Source organism: Patella vulgata, chromosome 4 (genome assembly GCF_932274485.2).
Source record: "Patella vulgata chromosome 4, xgPatVulg1.2, whole genome shotgun sequence".
NCBI classification, from domain to species: domain Eukaryota; kingdom Metazoa; phylum Mollusca; class Gastropoda; family Patellidae; genus Patella; species Patella vulgata.
This window is the reverse complement of record NC_065882.2, coordinates 47,258,543-47,273,702: the sequence shown is the minus strand read 5'-3', so window position 1 is coordinate 47,273,702 and position 15,160 is coordinate 47,258,543. Positions and strand designations below refer to the sequence as shown.

The 15,160-nt window shown below is 36.3% G+C and overlaps 1 protein-coding gene across 4 annotated transcripts in view; it reads right to left on the bottom strand.

Annotated features, from left to right (window-relative positions):
- Window positions 1–2,344: 2,344 nt before the first annotated feature.
- The window catches only part of LOC126817612 (1,25-dihydroxyvitamin D(3) 24-hydroxylase, mitochondrial), a 19,379-nt gene continuing 6,563 nt past the window's right edge, over window positions 2,345–15,160 (bottom strand). For 2 of the 4 annotated variants that reach the window (XM_050544704.2, XM_050544705.2), the window contains exons 3-10: window positions 14,241–14,431; window positions 13,368–13,571; window positions 12,271–12,425; window positions 10,659–10,816; window positions 9,825–9,903; window positions 5,851–6,014; window positions 5,087–5,130; window positions 2,345–4,512 (exon numbers count right to left, since the gene is read on the bottom strand). In XM_050544704.2, coding sequence (XP_050400661.1) covers window positions 5,961–6,014; window positions 9,825–9,903; window positions 10,659–10,816; window positions 12,271–12,425; window positions 13,368–13,571; window positions 14,241–14,431 — 841 coding nt within the window. In that variant the 3' untranslated portion in view covers window positions 2,345–4,512; window positions 5,087–5,130; window positions 5,851–5,960. Of the gene's footprint in view, window positions 4,513–5,016; window positions 5,131–5,850; window positions 6,015–9,824; window positions 9,904–10,658; window positions 10,817–12,270; window positions 12,426–13,367; window positions 13,572–14,240; window positions 14,432–15,160 lie in introns of all 4 variants that reach the window. The other 2 variants (XM_056100118.1, XR_007679065.2) reach the window with 2 other exon arrangements.

Genomic DNA, 15,160 nt, shown 5'->3' with positions numbered 1-15,160 from the left:
AGGACCAGTAAATGCCAACACCGTAAGACGTCGTCTAAGAGAAGTAGGACTCCGTGCACGACGGCCTTATGTTGGAGCTATCCTCAGGGATCATCACCGTCAGCGGCATTTGATATGGGCTCAAGGACACCAGACATGGAGAAGAGTAGACTGGTAAAGTGTGCTCTTCAGTGATGAGAGTCGCTTTCATCTTTATCACGCTGATGGCCGTCAACGTGTGTGGAGACGTCTTTGGGAACGTCTTGCAGACTGCTGCGTCTTCGAAACGAATCGATGGAGTGGGGGAAGTGTAATGGTGTGGGGAGGCTTCACATTTTATCACCGGACCGCCCTACACATTTGCAGGTGTCGCGTTAATGCTGTAGGATACCGTGATGATGTCTTGCAACCATTTGTTCTTCCGATGTTTCGAGCGCACCCACAACATCAGCACTTCCAACAGGATAATGCACGCCCGCATACCGCCCGTTTTAGTATGGACTACCTGGCTGCTAACAACATCAATGTCTTGGACTGGCCAGCCATGTCTCCGGACATGGCACCGATAGAACATGACTGGGATGAGATTGGACGCCGTCGGTATCGGAGACCACAGATGCACACCATTGCTGCTTTAGAAGCTGCTCTTGTCCAAGAATGGAACAATTTGCCCCAGGCCTTCTTTCAAACATTGGTAAATTCCATGCGACGTTGCTGCACAGCGTGCGTAAGAGCCCGTGGAGGACACACGCGCTATTGACATCTGTGTCGTACTTTTGGTTTTGACCCCTCTGACTTTGTACCGTTGATTACAGATTAAACATTCATAAGTGTACAAATGTGTTGTTATTGATGTGTTCCCATTTGAATATTGTTCACAATAAGAAGCAAAATAAATAAGATATGTTTACAGGATCATTTTGTTATACGAAAAACTAAGTGATGCGTTTTCCATGGCGCTCAGAATTTGAATATAATTTCCTTTTGAACGCAAATGTTCCATTATTATGAGAAAACAAATAATAAATCAGCATTTTTTTTATTATCTCTTTTGTACCAGTCTTATTTATATTTATCTATTCTGCTTCGTACATGATGTGATGAGTCCAGTTGCAGTACTTGCAAAATTATGTATTTTTGTACCGTGTAGAAAGAGATTAAGGCGATAAGTCGACATCACGACGTTACGACATTTGGTTGTGTTAATACTGTCGTGTTATCGGGTTATGAAAAGGGCGAGATTTCACATAGCCGCATGAGCCTCATAGTACGTTTACTATTCCCTATGGCTATTCGAAGTAAGAATTACTGTGTTCTCTCGTTAATCATATGGGATAACTATGTAATTATAGAATTATATCACATGTAATATATTTTGCAATATATATGTTACTACCTCATTTAAAATTGTATATGTATATAGATCACTTCTATTCTGGATATTTTTAAAAATACTTCATATCAGTTAACCGTGTTCCTGTAATGACTCTGACCGAAAGCTTGCGAGTTACTGTCGAGCACCAGAAAATTGCACGTCCTTAATACCATCTATCAGCTTAAAATTAATAGGAGAATATATTCGAGGATAACTCTATAGTTTGTTTTATTTCTATAAAGTAAGAGCAAGAGGACGCCGCAACATCTAACCAGAAACACAGAGACAATCTGCGCGGACAAGACAGAAACAAGGACATCAGAACATTGTAAGGCAATCAAATCAAGATGGATCTTGGGTCCGGTCATATGACAGATGGCACAAAGTAAAATTTATATATTCTCAATATCACATTATCTCATTGTCATTTTTATCGATTCCATGACTATTCATTTGCAAGAATATTAAGGTTGTCCATACCTTTACCGGCGGTTATTGCTACTAGAATTTCAACAATATACGGTATAGGCGGCTTGCATGTATACACGCTTGAAACTGAAGCCCTTCTTTAACGAACTGGTTTGCCGCAGATGAGATTGAGGGTTTTTTTTCAAATTTGCAGGAAATGTAATAAGGAAGAGACCATTCGAAATTCAGAATAATTCGATATCAAATGACAAAGTTATCTTCGAATATACTTTCAAATCTATGAAATCGTGTGAACGCCACGAAACAGGATATCTAGATGGAATATGTTGATATGTCGTGGGATTGGTCATTTGGACAAAGGGAGAACCCTGTCGAATCGCAAAACTTTTATGATCGTGTTTTATTCAAATAGGAAATTAATTGGACCCCAATCAACCAGGAAAACTATGATAAACCTCTTACAAGCACGTTGTATTTCAGTTTCCTAAAACCTTTTGACAAAGAGATGGCGGAGTGGACGGTCCAAATATAGGAATTGCTCGTAAATATAAATACAATAACTAGGGTTACACTAGTATTCATTTATCATGCATTTCAGTCTGTATCTAAAATGTATTCCATATTATATCTGTAATATTATTGAGATGTACAATAAACATACATAAATCCATATAAACGCTACTGTATTCAATGGTTGTTTTGGTGTGGTAAATTATAAAAATATTGTTAAACTAAACTGGTCATAGTTCAATATGCAATCTGATTAAAGGATATTATCATATATTACAGCCCTGTGTTTAACGATGCAATTTGCCATGGAGACAAAAGCTTACGTTGTGGGCTGTCAATATTCCAATAATACCACTCTGTTAATACGTGTAAGGCCTAGCTCCGAACACCAATACTTGTTGTTGTTGTTGTTTATTACAAATTTAACGTCCAATACATTATACATGATATTATAGACAGGTTGATTTAATTAAGACATTTACATATTATACTCTTCAAAACAAGTAGGGGATATTCAGAGGAGGAATCACCTTGACTGGCAGAACGGACTTGCATATTGTTCAAGGAAGGGTCACTGGTGTGTACTACCGTGACCACATCCTGGCAACGATAGTTCTGCCCTTTGCTCAACGTGCCGGTCGACGTTTCATCTTTCAAGATGATAATGCCCGTGTCCACCGCGCTTGTGTCGTGAATGACTACATCCAGCGTCACGATATTGTCCACATGCCTTGGCCAGCCATGAGACCTGACCTTGTCTGGGACATGATCGGGACACGTCGACGTCAACGTCAACCGACAACACTGCAAGAATTGGCCGTGGCGCTGCAAGAGGAGTGGGTCAGATTGCCCCAAATCGTGATTGGACGGTTGATTGGGAGCATGCCACGACGAATTGCTGAATGTCTGGGTATTGGTGGAGCAATTACTCTTTATTAAGACAAAAATCAAAAACGTCCATTTTCACTTTTGACAGTGTATCTCTTTGCGAGTGAAATGGGCCGTCAGATAAGCCGCCCATATGAACTGTTTATGTTCATGTGTAGGCAATTGGCCTGTTATTAACATACTCTGGTTACCTGTAATAAAAACAGCAGTGCATTTCTGCAGTTTTGTATTGTTTCTGAATATCCCCTACTTTTTTTGAAGAGTATTTATAATGAAAAAGAAAATGAGTAAAACATTATGTTTCGTGCTTTATGTTTATATTATAGGTTATCCATTGAGCCTAAATTTAGTTTCAAACGTAATTTGCAATACATGCATATTCCATTAACTTATAAAAACAACTAGTTATTTCTGTTTACTGTAACTTTTGCAAAAGGTGATATTTTGAAACCAAATTTACAGGGTAAGAATACATGTTGTTATTACCCCGAAATATCATAAGATCACCAGATTCTTCGATGTTCCTTCGGGTATTAATATGGGGTAAAGGTTAGTGAACAAAAAGGATATAGGGATATTAGATTATGACGAAATATTGTATATTTTGGGGGGTTTTGTAATGGGTCGAAAAAAATTCAAATACTATAATACACCAAATATGGGATGCTTACTCATTTCCGAACACCTGTTACCTCTTGCCTTTCTGAGGGGAGCGGGGGGTGGGGGGGCATTGAGTGGTTCTTGTGGTATTTTACATGTAGATTTGGATATACTTTGAGCGGTTGCAATTTGAGCATTGTTATTATCTTTAATACCCTTAAATGGCTTTATGTATTTACTTATTTTTGATATTCAAGTGGCGTGGTTTCGATCACAAGCTTCTACGCGTAGGGTAGGTCGTCTGCCAACCTCGCGGGATTTCTCCTGGTCCTCCATATAATTGTGTACGATTAGTCCCGACATGGCCTAGTTTAGATCGAGTGGACGTTAAACCCAATTTCTATCGCTCTCTCTCTACTTCTTCGTTTATTACTTGTTAATAAATCCACAAAGATATGTTTTTTTATTAATATTTTTGGTTTTCTGGCGGTCAGGTTTACCTTATTGTACATTTAATTATATAATTGTCTTCAAATACCGCATAACTACAGTATTAAGTGTTAACAAACAATATATAAACTACATCAATAGTGAAAAAATATAACATTTATATGTATCTATTTACGATCAATATATCGGAGTCTTACAGGCTGAGCGGGAGACATAATTATATCACACCATGTATCAATAGGTTTATCATCAACCAATTCCAGATGGAATCTTCTTAACATCTGAAATGAGTAATTTATTCTTATTATAATCTCTGATATTTATTTTATGGATTTTCATCACTTTAAACTGCAATATTGTGAAAGTTGAATACAATTCAATTCCGTTCAGTATTTACAAAGATATAAAAATTTGTAAACAATCGGTATACAGCCAAAACAAGGCAGCAGCACCTTTAAAGATACATTCCCACAAAAGTATTTATTAGATGGTTATTTCCAATAAAAGTATGGCAATTTTGGTATATATGGAAAGAAGAGTGTTCAAGACGGTATCCCAAAATAACAGACAGTCTCCCCCAGCGACGTAATGAGCGCTTCTTATGTCGTGATCTTATGGCTAAGAGCAGTGGCGTCGTGACCATTGGGGCCCGGGGGAGGGGGGCTCGGGCCCACAAATTCTCAGGGAAATAAAAATATTTTTATTGATATTATTATGACATTATTATTTAACCATTGCTGTTACCCATTAAATGAGAGCATACAAAATAGTATTGAGATTCAGACCTAGTAACACCATGTCAGAACTTGACTGCTTTTTACAAAATGTGAAATACATTTATTAATCCTTTCTTACTTGAGATACTAAAGTCTGCATTTCCATTTCTGCTACTCGACGACCTACAACAATTAATGCAGATAACGAAATTAAATCCAATGTAATTCACATATCAAATTTTCATACAGATTTGCCATTTTAAAGGTGAGCCCAGGTAACGGACTTCCTTGAATCAGCCTATTGTAGTCATTGGTAGGTTGCCTCAGGTTCAAAATTCAGATTCCCGCGGCATTTTCTATGATGGCTGACACTCCACACTCACCACATAATGAACATTCCCTTATCCAGACACAGTCTCGCTACTGCTCTGACCTCTATCTTTATATATATTTATGTCCAGGCCGTAAAAACAACCACAGATCATAGCTATAGTTGCTAAAACACCTTTCCAAATGTAGGCGGAACTGGATACATGTCTCTCATTTTATTAATAATGTTATTTTCATTGTCTATGTAATATAGATATCAAAGAGACGGGGCCAAATAGTAGAGTGAGACACCAGATATTTTCAAACAGCATAATCTCGACGTAATCCGGACGGTAATAAACCGCACAACTGCGCTTAAGGTACAGCCCTAACCAATGGCGTCTATGAATAATATTTTGAGTTAACTGAGCATGTGGAATACTCGACAAAGGGTCGATTGGTTGTTTCCCCGAGGTATCTTAAACCTGTTGTTCGGCACGCTCGATTGGTCATATTCCCGAAGAAACTTGGAGCACAAACAGGTTTCATAATTATTAACTTTTTAAAAATAAGGCCTACAAATATTTTACTTACCAACACACATTCTTGGTCCGAAACCAAAAGGTAAATAAGCAAAGGGATGAACTTTATCTTGTCCAGGTTGATCTCTTAACCAACGTTCAGGTTTAAACACTTCAGCATCTTTATACAAAGACTTCGTTTCTACCAAGTGCATATGGTGAGTAAGCAATCATTTTCTTGTTTAAATAAAAAAATAGAAAGCATTAAAGATAGGATGTCAAGCAACTAAATATACAAAAACCTGTAATAAAAGCTTTAATACGAGGAAGCTTTACACGGTTTAGGCTTGAAATTTCAATTTAGTTTCAAACAAGCAAGTTCACTTTCCATGAGTGAAATAAAAGGATGACAATAACAAAGTTATCGCGTGGAAATGGCCTAGCAACCAAGTATCAGTAATATTATTATATATACGTATGCTAATGAATGGATCGTACAGACTACCGAGCTAAACCAGAGTCTTCCAATAATACACGTGTATACAAAATTTGGCTGAAAGAAGGTAAGTTGTTGCACGGAAAGTATCAATCAATAACATTTCAGGAACCCCAATAAGAATGTATTAGCCGCAATTGCTCCCGAACTCGGCATACTTATGCACAATGTTGTTGAATATGGATAATAATTAGCGAATTATTACACTGAAACTATCAACCCATCAACTGCCAGCTCTACCGCAGGAGTCATACAATGCGTCTGTAAAAAACGTTTTGTTGAAAACATGTTAAACATACATTATGCAAGAGCTAAATCTGTCTTTCTTTAGGCCTTAAATTTTATCTAAATTATTAATTAGACATTAATTAACTGATCCAGACGATAATTGACTCTCGATGGCATCGCTAGTCTGCGATATTTACTGGATTAAACCCCGGTCTGCTGCTTCTGATTAAATAAATAAAAATGGATAATCGAGACTATGTTTATTACTGCACCGACTTTAATAATGATGATCGAGGCTAGGCCCAAAATTCAATCGCTAAATACTCGGTTCAGGGTGGATCAATTTGACTGAAATTTTCAGCAAATTCCCTTTACATTATCTAGCTTTTAAATATTATAGTGAGAGTACCAGCTCTTTATCTAATTTCCCATAATGTATCTTTAAAAAACGAAATTATGAAATGTATGGTTGTACTTCTAGCTGCCAAGAGTTCATTTCCGTGCATGCCAACGTAAACCATTCGAACCACTAACAACACTGAAACCAGGTGGAAAATCCCGAGGGTTATCACTAGGAAATTCCAACTAATCGTAGAATCGAGGGACAAAACGTCTCACGATATAGAAAAGATAAGGCTCCCATAATGCAGGTAAAACTATGTAAAACAATGATTCGAGTCATCAACCTTATCACTATTCAAGCATTGGTTGTTGGATTGATTGTTCCAGAAGTTTTTAAATTATCTCAACTCCCTTGGACAGTGACAACCAAGTCAAGAGATGAATTCCGCAAGTGACACATGAATAAAAATCCCCACCGTGATTATTATGATATAATGTCGTCTACAACTCTTGTTTTTGGCTTGCGGGAGCGGGAGGTTATGGTTATAGTGTCAGTTTGGAATTGAAGGTCAAACCACAATGTAAGAGTTACAGATGTTGCAGGCACCGTGGTAATCGAGCAATCAGAATTGTGCAAGGTTACTGTCTGATTCATCGTAAATTTTAAACGGATTTCTTCGATTATGAACAAACTACTTAACGTTGGTTATTATAAACTTACCTGTGTGTTTGTAATGAACTCCCGTTCGATAAAATCCATTGCACAACTAATTATCACAACGATGAAAACAAGTTCTCTCTTGAAAAATTGAAATATCACAAACTTTTCCCAGAGAAAAATACCAATATGGAAGATGGTTACGTCACTCTGCGGAAGATATCATTTCGTATTAGGAGTGACAGCATAGGAAATTCAAGTACAATTACGACAAGAATCCATGACCACTCGGACCAAAGATCACTCGGTTCAAGACCAGTCGGACCAAGTGATAGACCACTCAGCCCAAACAAATAGACTACTCGGACCATACAAAAAGACTATTCGGACCCAACAGAAAGACGACTCGGACCAATAATAAAATGTTGTTTTAATAAATTGATAATTGCGTTTGTTTTAATATAATTACTCGAACCAATAATAAAGTGTTATTTTAATAAATTGATAATTGTGTTTATTTTAATATGACTACTCGAACCAATAATAAAGTGTTATTTGAATAAATTGATAATTGTGTGTGTTTTAATATGACTACTCGAACTAATAATAACGTGTTGTTTGAATAAATTGATAATTGTATTCCAAATCGCAAAATATCGAGAACCACACTTGTAGTCACGTTTAAAAAGGGGCATATAAACGTCCGGTCTTCGTATTATTATGTGCTGTTTATATTAACGCATCAAGGGCGGATAACTTGAAAACGTGTCTCCACCCCCTCCCCCCCCATATATAGTAACCCAGGGGTTAGTGGGGTAGAACGGAATGAAACCACTGGGGATACCGCGAATGTGGAAAAAGTAAAATTAGGCTATCAGACAAGAACAGTATACCCGTATATGTAGAAACTGTCAAAAGTCTGGACATACCGAGTCTCATTGCAAGAGTAAAGAAAAATTAGATTGATATTTTTTTTTGGCACCATTATTAATTAATTTTAAAACTAATCGTTGATTTATTTACGTACACAAAATTGAACCAAACAACTCTAAATATAAGAATTCCGTATAAGAATTATTTGCTTCTTTGTATTGTGATTTAATAATAAATAAATAGCATATTGTCTAGCCTTATAATATAATTTAATTGGTCCGACTGGTCTTGTTTTGGTCCGACTGGTCTTAGTCCGAGTAGTCTTTGGTCCGAGTGGTCTGGATACCTACGACAATTGGCATTGTGTTTGAGCGTTCGCACACATAACTACCCGCATTCCTGTATTTAGTTACCGTCTTTTACATTCTAGTAAAATCTCTGCAAATTTTATAGCTTTACTTTTTGAAATATTTTGTTCTAATTATTTGATTAGCGACTCGGATGGGATTATTTACTTTTGAACACGCATGCCGCACAAACACAACTATACATTCGTTTTACGGGCTTTATCACACTTCGGTCAAAACTGTCGAATCGAGAATTAATGTTCCGCTTCTTACGGGGTCATACGGGCTTAGTAGCATTATATACCCACCCGGGCACCCAATACGGCAATAGACACGCTGAGGGCTGCCGCAACACGCTTAAAGATGTTACTGAAGCGGTTATTATTCGATCGAAAGAATGCGTATAAAATTAAAAATACACTCAGAGAATTCGGAGGTAAGCTTCATGATCCTTGTTAAATTATTTATAACATAAAGAAGATAGGATATTTATAGTTTATTCATGACTTTATTTTTACGAGTATCCGTGCAATCAGTGATATTTTAATTGTGAAGAAAATTTGATAGACTGGCGATCAATGGTTTCCATATAAATCTCCTATGTAATTGCCTTCAATTGATATTTTTCGTCGCCCAAACCCATATACGATCAAAATGATCGCGCTGTCAAACTATCTTTCAATGTTAACCAACCCCCGCAACAGGTATATTGGATTCGACCAATACGTCACGAAGACATTGTTGACATCGACTCTGTCGAAATTACAAGTAAATTTTCAAATTTTTCAAGAGAGAAATTATTCTCATCGTTGTGATAATTAGTTGTGCAATGGATTTTATCGAACGGGAGTTCATTACAAACACACAGGTAAGTTTATAATAACCAAAGTTAAGTAGTTTGTTCATAATCGAAGAAATCCGTTTAAAATTTACGATGAATCAGACAGTAAAACATGTAATATCCATGGATTCGTTTTTGGTAATGGTTATAATAGTTAACTAAGTCTACATTATAATTGTCTTTATTTTCTAGAACATTATTTGCTGAAATTTGTTCATTAAAGAAGAATAAATTGCAAAGTAAAAAATCTTTAAAAACGTACCCCTTTTGGTAGAAGGTATCCATTTAATACAGTATCATTCTGTAAGACACGACCAACACTATTTGCGACTGGGTACAACCTGTCATAGGTATTCAATAAAAACAGGGAATAATCGTCAACTGTGTATTTATTAAGTCATAAATTCCTTTTGTATATGGATACCCGGAGACTTACAAATACTCATCCGCACATGATGATAATTTGTGTTGATGTTGCAATGCAATGTTTAATAAATCACGAAACCGTCGTCGGACCATGTTAACAGTAAGTCTAAGATGTTGTTTGGCCGTTAGGTTCTCTTTCATGAGAATTTTGTTGACGATTTAAAATGTCTAGATATACATTAGGACAATTGCTTTCTCTAAGATCAACTACCAATTGACGTAACTCTATCAACTCAGCCCATTATTAAACCAATCCATGAACATAGGTCACGAATGGAAAGATTGCAAAATTATAATCTTACAATGAATAGGAGCAATTTTCACTTCTGGTTCTTGTCAACCAGTCAGCCAGCCATAACGCTCGAATTTCCGAACATTTCTGTTCACATTGGGACATTATATTTTGCCACACTATTTGACGAATTGTATAACTGTGTTCACGGTTATTAGGCCACAAAAAAATAGGGTAGGTCGGATAATCTTTTTTTTTTTTAAATTTTCTCATGGGGTGTGTGTTATCAATTTCCTACGGTTCTTGAAAATAATACAGAAATTTCAAAGTTGGAATTTACTGGAGAAAATCACACCAAGACTGAGTTATAGGGTCTGAGAAATTAGAAAAAGCGTTTAGTGTCGGCAATTTTGGCTTCAAAAAAAACACAATTATTACCTCAAAGTTTCTTTAATGAAAGCTTTTAAATATTTCAGATTTTTCAAATCCACCAAACCATTTTCTTTAATATTTTCTTGAACTTCTCGGTAAAGTTTATCTTGATAATTCTGATTTTTGGCTATTTCATATAGCACAAATTGCGATGAATTGGATGTCTAGAACAAAACAATAAAGGTATATATTAGCTTAGTAAAATCAACACAAACGGAAAAGTAAAGATTAGGGAGCATGTTATCATGGAATACAATAATGTTATAGCCTACGGGTATACTATATGCACACAGAAGTGGTGTCAGGTGTTCTAGAAAAGTAAACATATCCGGCCTCGAACACAACACCACCAACTCAAAGATAGGTTGCCAGGCAACGAAACATACGCCCACGGCAGCTAAATCGCCCGGGCGATCCACAGGGGTTGACGCATATTTATTCTTTTGTAGGTAATTGGGAATATTTATAAGACAATTTCATACAGATCAGATTATAATTTTTGTCGTTTTAGGGTTCACAAGGTTCTACAAACTGAAACAAGGGCTTTAAGTCTGGAAGTAATTTACACAAAATTTTGAAATTTGACAGGCTTCTTCGTTTCACTAATTCAAATAATGCACATACATTTCACAAAGATCGGATGATAACTTTTGGCGTTAAAGCGTTCACAAGGTTCAATAAAGTGTAACAAGGGCCATAACACTAGACGTAATAAACGGAAATTGCTGAAATTCAATAGGCTTCTTCGTTTCACTTATCTAAATAATGAACATAAATTTCACAAAGATCGGAAATTAAATAGACTTCTTCATCTCGCTAATGTCAACAACATATATCAATTTTAAAACAATCGGATCATAACTTTTCGCGTTAGAGCGTTCACACGAAATTGTGGACGACGGACGGGCGGACAGACGGACGGAGGGGGGCGACAGCAATATACGTCCACATTTCCATGTGGTCGTATAAAAAGGGCATATTTCATGTACGCTTTTTGGAGGCCGACCCTAAATGCTCAGTTAGAGCATTATCATTCTAATTGACAGATTTTGTAAACATTTCATTAGTTTTCGTTTAGCCACCTTAATTTAACACGGCGTGTGGAGAGAACTATGGATCAAGAACCGAGCATGGTGTCCTCGCGGCCATTTTGGAATTGTGACTTCATATAAAAATATCGATACTCAGTTGTCCAAGGAACCAACATGCCGAGTTTTCTGAATTTTAGAAATTTTCTGAATTATCAACTTCGTATATTATACAGATCTCCGAATTCAGAAATTTTCTGAATTGCGACATCTGTGCATATATATTATACAGATCGCCAAATTCTGAAAATTTCCTTTATATCAGTACAAATAGTTATATACAGTATAGACATTTTCTGAATTTATAATTACCTGCCTTCACAAGATTTTTCAAAGTGATCAAGGGCCATAACTCAGGCAGTAATAATCGAAAATAGCTGAAAAACAATGGGCTTCTTAGTCCCATGACCATAACACTATGTATAAAATCAAAGTCAATTGGGTAATAACTTTAGACTCTGGAGTGTCAACAGGGATAGTTTCTGGTCCATAAAAGACACACCACTCCTCTCGTTCCGTTCTTGACTTACCGTGTCTACACCACCGGCCATTAATTCTGTTATATTACTATAAACTTCTTTCAGTGGCATTCTTTCAATGAAATATTCGATAATTCCAACCTCTTCCCCTTCATTTCTCTTAACATTTTTTATTACTTCCAACTTAGCACTTGTACATTCTTCAGCTGAAAAAACAGTTCAGATCGAGACAGTTCGAAGGTAGTAGCCCAGTTGGTACAGAAAAGTAAGATGTTAAATCCTATTTCATTTCATTTCAAAGGTCGCGTATGCTACTCCAGAAACCAAAAAATAGCATGTGTGGTATATATACGAGACTATACCTGCTTCCGCTTGAGAACAGACGCGAAGCTTGTTGACCGAAATTTTAATTCCCACATCGACGAGGTTAGTCAAAAACCCTGTTAAGTATACTTACTTCGAAAGTTTTGAGAAGTATATATTCTGCTTCCATTTAATGAAATTGTGTTTAAGAAGGGTGTAAAATGGATTAAAACCGCATTTTTTTAACACGGCAGCCATTCGGGGCAGAGATCTATTCTCAAATTCGATAGTTCTCTGTGTGCAGAATGCTGCCTTCGCTGTGCGAAAACTTACTCCTTGTTACCAATATGATGCTTCATTAATAATACTACTTTGGTTGTTAACAGCCAATCTGTTTCACAGAGAATTACGAGTCTCGTATAATATCTCTGTCATAGATGACTGCCTTAACACGTGCTGTCACAGCACGCGGTGTGAATCATTGGCTGAATGGCGCGTGTATTGTTTACATAAGACATAACTGCTTCGGAGAGAATGCTGCATTTTAGTCAATTTAATACCCATTTACACTAAATCGGAAATAATTTTTACCTACAAATACGTCAAACGCCTTTATTTATTTTTCCAATATATACAAAAAATGTTTTAGAATTTAATTTGTCGCAGGAAAAAGGTTAATATTTCTAGCTTATTAAGCCGCATCAATGTCATCCTTACCAGTGATTGTCGCGGCCAAGCAAATATTCACTGCGGATCAGTGTGGTTAACAGCTATACCATGATCACTAGATTAGTCAACTATGATTGACCATTTGGTTTAATTCTAAAAAATAAGACGTGACCCACCTACTCTAAATATTGTGTTCCATGCTTCTTCATGTTCTTTCCACTTGCTCCTCATGATAAATCTAGACAGTAGAGGTGGTACTGAAAATAGATATACGGTGGTGGCAAACATACTTCTAACCGCCTCGATAAAATTGTCATTTTCAGGATTCCTGACGTCAGAGAGGCTGCCCATTCTTTTCTCATATAAGATTGATCCGATGGCTTAAACAAAAATACAAGTTGATCAGTGACAGTACGAAAGGGGTAATAACTAATATGTAATTCAGTCTTTGACATTTGACATTTATCAGTGTCGTAAAGTAAAATGCGTTATGCCCAGAGGGCGGTTGGGTGGCTGAATGGTTAGCGTGCGTGCGCTGTATCACAAAGTCTGTCATTGAGTCGACTGGCGTGGTTTCGAATCCCCGGTTGTGCGTGACAAGGAGTATTGTCGCCTGTCCAACCTCGTGGGTTTTCTCTGGGTCCTCCGGTTTCCTCCCACTGCTAAAGACCCCTATGCACAAGCGAATTATTGAAATAAAATTAAACCATATAGTAGTCCCGAAATGACCTAGTTTGTGTCGAGTGGACGTTAACCCCGATTTCTCTGTGTTATGCCCAGATTTAAAAACATAATATTATGTCTAATTATAAAAACAGAAACCTGACTCAACTTACGGCCGTGGGAACAAACCTGCCCAAAGCTCCATACAAAACTTTAAGCGTTGCAATTTTAAACATAAAAATCGAATGTATTTCTTGAATGATTAAGAACATACAGGAAGTACTTGAAATGGTAATCAAAATAAAGAACATCATAATAATAAAACTCATTATATATTTTTAATTTTTATTTTTCCCTTTTCAAGATATATAAATATTTGAACCTACACTCTAGCGCCCAGTTAAAAAGTTCCGAGGATAAATTTTCAACAATCATATCTGGACCTCTAATTCTCTCAAATCTATCGAGTAAGTCCTCAACTACTTTATTTATATCTTTAGCATAGTTATCCACTGCTTTGGGTTTCAACATGGGTTTATCAACGACTTTTCTCATCCGGGCCCATTCTTCACCATCACTGTTAATTTAAAGTAAAACTTTTACGTTTAAAATTAATCATTTACAAAATAATATTCGGTTTTATCATCATTCAGGTTTAGAAAGTTCTTTGACATCCATTTTCTAAATTCACTAATACAGTTTTCAAGTTCCAGTTTTGATAAATTGAAAAAAAGACGGACAATTAGGTGTACAAAACAATTAGAATTGGGTATCATCTGCATATAAATTAAATTAAAGCTGATACCATATTTTCTGACAATAATATTGCCTAATAGTGAAGTATAAAGGGTAAATAAAATCGAACCAAGAACAGGACTTTGAGGGACCCCAGATGATACCATATTTTCTGACAATATTGCCTAATAGTGAAATATAAAGGGTGAATAAAATCGGACTAAGAACAGAATTTTGGGGGACCCCAGATGATAAAACAGATTCAGACGACGATGTACAATTAACTAAAATACACTGTTTTCAGGCCACAAGATAACTTTCTAAAAGATTTAGTGCAGACTGCAGAGCCACAAATACCAAAATTAAAATGAAGTCCACGTAAAAGAATAGATTCTATTCAATAGAAGGATAGACCGTGCTGAAAGCGGCACATAAATCTAATAAAATTAAAAATGTACACCTTCTATTATCAGTTTCCAATAAAACATCATTTAAAACCGGGGTTAAAGTTGTTTCGGTACTGTGAAATTGTTTATAAGCACCTTAAAATGATTTTTTTAAAAAGTCCTAA